General features: G+C 38.9%; 1 protein-coding gene across 1 annotated transcript in view; it reads right to left on the minus strand.

Annotated features, from left to right (window-relative positions):
- Positions 1-2,105, minus strand: part of LOC107756125 (spermine synthase-like) — a 10,651-nt gene that overhangs the window by 2,796 nt on the left and 5,750 nt on the right. The window contains exons 8-10 of the mRNA XM_016573130.1: positions 1,189-1,303; positions 1,023-1,102; positions 820-935 (exon numbers count right to left, since the gene is read on the minus strand). Of these exons, the coding sequence (XP_016428616.1) occupies positions 820-935; positions 1,023-1,102; positions 1,189-1,303 (311 nt within the window). The remainder of the gene's footprint in view (positions 1-819; positions 936-1,022; positions 1,103-1,188; positions 1,304-2,105) is intronic.

Consider the following 2,105-nt stretch of genomic DNA (forward strand, 5'->3'; position numbering starts at 1 on the left):
CTAGAGTGAGCGGAGGCGGGCGGGCTTGAGCACGGCGCGGCCAGCGAATTTGACGTTGGAGCGTCCGGCGGGCTTGCGGCAACCACGTAACGACCCCGGGTTGGACTCCGCTTCGTCCACGGTGAAAGCCGATCCGGCGATCGACAGCGCAAAGTTGAAGTATTTCCTCAGCGACCAGCACGGATCAGCTCCAGGCATGACGAAGCGGATATCGTCCTCTTTTGGAAGGCCAAACAAAGTAGTTTCACTTTCACAACGAAACACAGCGCCTTCACGACATGGCGGCGGCGGCGGCAACAACAATACTACAGCGAGAATAAAAGTTACGCCTTCTTTCTTTGCGTGAACATTTGGGCGGCGTTATGCAAATCTTCCCACATAGTGAGGTAGGTATGTGGGGGCGTGTTAGAACGAGCCGTTTTAGCGGCTTAAATTTTATAAAGAATATCTCTTTGGATTTGAGACTTTAGTCTTTGCAACTTTACAGATCTTCTTTATGCACCAAGAGCTTGTAACACTCCAAAGAGAAAGGAAAAATTGAAATCGCATCATATGGCCCCTTTAACAAAATTTCAGTGGACAACAAGAAAAAAAAGAATTAAATTAAAGCAAGCATTTATCAATTTACGGTTATCTTGAAATTTCTTTTTTAATTATAATAACTAAATAATTGCCAGCTATGATGGTAAATTTTTGACAGAAAAAAACAACTCTTAAATAATAAATGTACTTTTTATAAACAAAATTGTAAATCATTTAACACATCATTTTTATGATAAATGTATTTCACCACAAGAGAACTGAATTTACAAAGGATACAGCTCCATATATGAGGGAACACACACCACCTCTTTGGAAAAATCCACTTTGCACGAAAGTCTCCCCAAAAGCTTTTCATATTCACTGAGCGCATCAGTCAGATTCACACAATTACCCTACAGGCAGAAAATAACATATTAGCATATTAGAGGAATGAATAACAGCAAAAATTCACAGTAAATTGAACTACCTGCCCCTCTCACCTGTGTGAAGTACTTTCCACCAGGCCGCAGAACTCTAATGGAGAGGTCAAGAATGAGTCTCAGGAATTCCCATGTTGAATCTATAGAAAAATCCAGATCAAATTAATCAATGTAATACTTGTAAGGCTCAGTCAAAAAAGCGTAGCCGCATATACTGTACACTAACCTTCCTCAGGTGCTGTGGAAATAGGGACAGCTGTCAAGTCATTTATGACATAATCAAACGTCCTCCCTTGCTCTGCAAACTTTTTAAGTACGGGAACACAGTCTTGAACCAAAACCTAAAACAAAAAACGGGGGAAAATGAGAAAAAAATTATAAGTGATATTCATTGTGGGAAATATACTTTCATTGTTCGCCATAAAGAGGCTGGCAGTTGCCCAGAGTTTGGGTAATTTCCCTCAACTGTCTACATTGCACTTGTTTCAAAAGCAGGAAAGGGGCCTCATTGTAACTTCAAGCATACAAATAGGTTTAGCAACTTTTGAATGGTCCTGAGAGAGAGCCAAAAAAGGACAAATAAATGAGAATGTGTAATAGAGACTAATAGAACACTACCGTTAAAATGCTTGGGGTCAGTAGGAAGAAATTAAAACTTTTAGACAGCAAGGACTCATTAAATTGATCAAAAGTGACAGTAAAGACATTTAGAATGTGACAAAACATTTCTATTCTATTTAACTTTAACATGATTCATCAGAGAATCATGACAAAAATGTATTACGGTTTCTACTATGTGAAGCAGCACAACTGTTTTCAATATTGATAATAGTAAGTAATGTTTCTTGAGCACCAAATCAGCAAATTAGAATGATTTCTACAAGACCACGTGACACTAAAGACTGAAGTAATGATGCTGAAGATTCAGCTTTGCCATCACAGGAATAAATTACATTTTAAAGGGATAGTTCACCCAAAAATGAAAATTTGATGTTTATCTGCTTACCCCCAGGGCATCCAAGATGTAGGTGACTTTGTTTCTTCAGTAGAACACAAACGAAGATTTTGAACTCAAACCGTTGCAGTCTGTCAGTCATATAATGGAAGTGAATGGGAATCATGGCTTTGAGAGTAAAAAAAAAA

Source organism: Sinocyclocheilus rhinocerous, unplaced genomic scaffold (genome assembly GCF_001515625.1).
Source record: "Sinocyclocheilus rhinocerous isolate Xijiao unplaced genomic scaffold, SAMN03320098_v1.1 scaffold682, whole genome shotgun sequence".
Lineage (NCBI taxonomy): Eukaryota > Metazoa > Chordata > Actinopteri > Cypriniformes > Cyprinidae > Sinocyclocheilus > Sinocyclocheilus rhinocerous.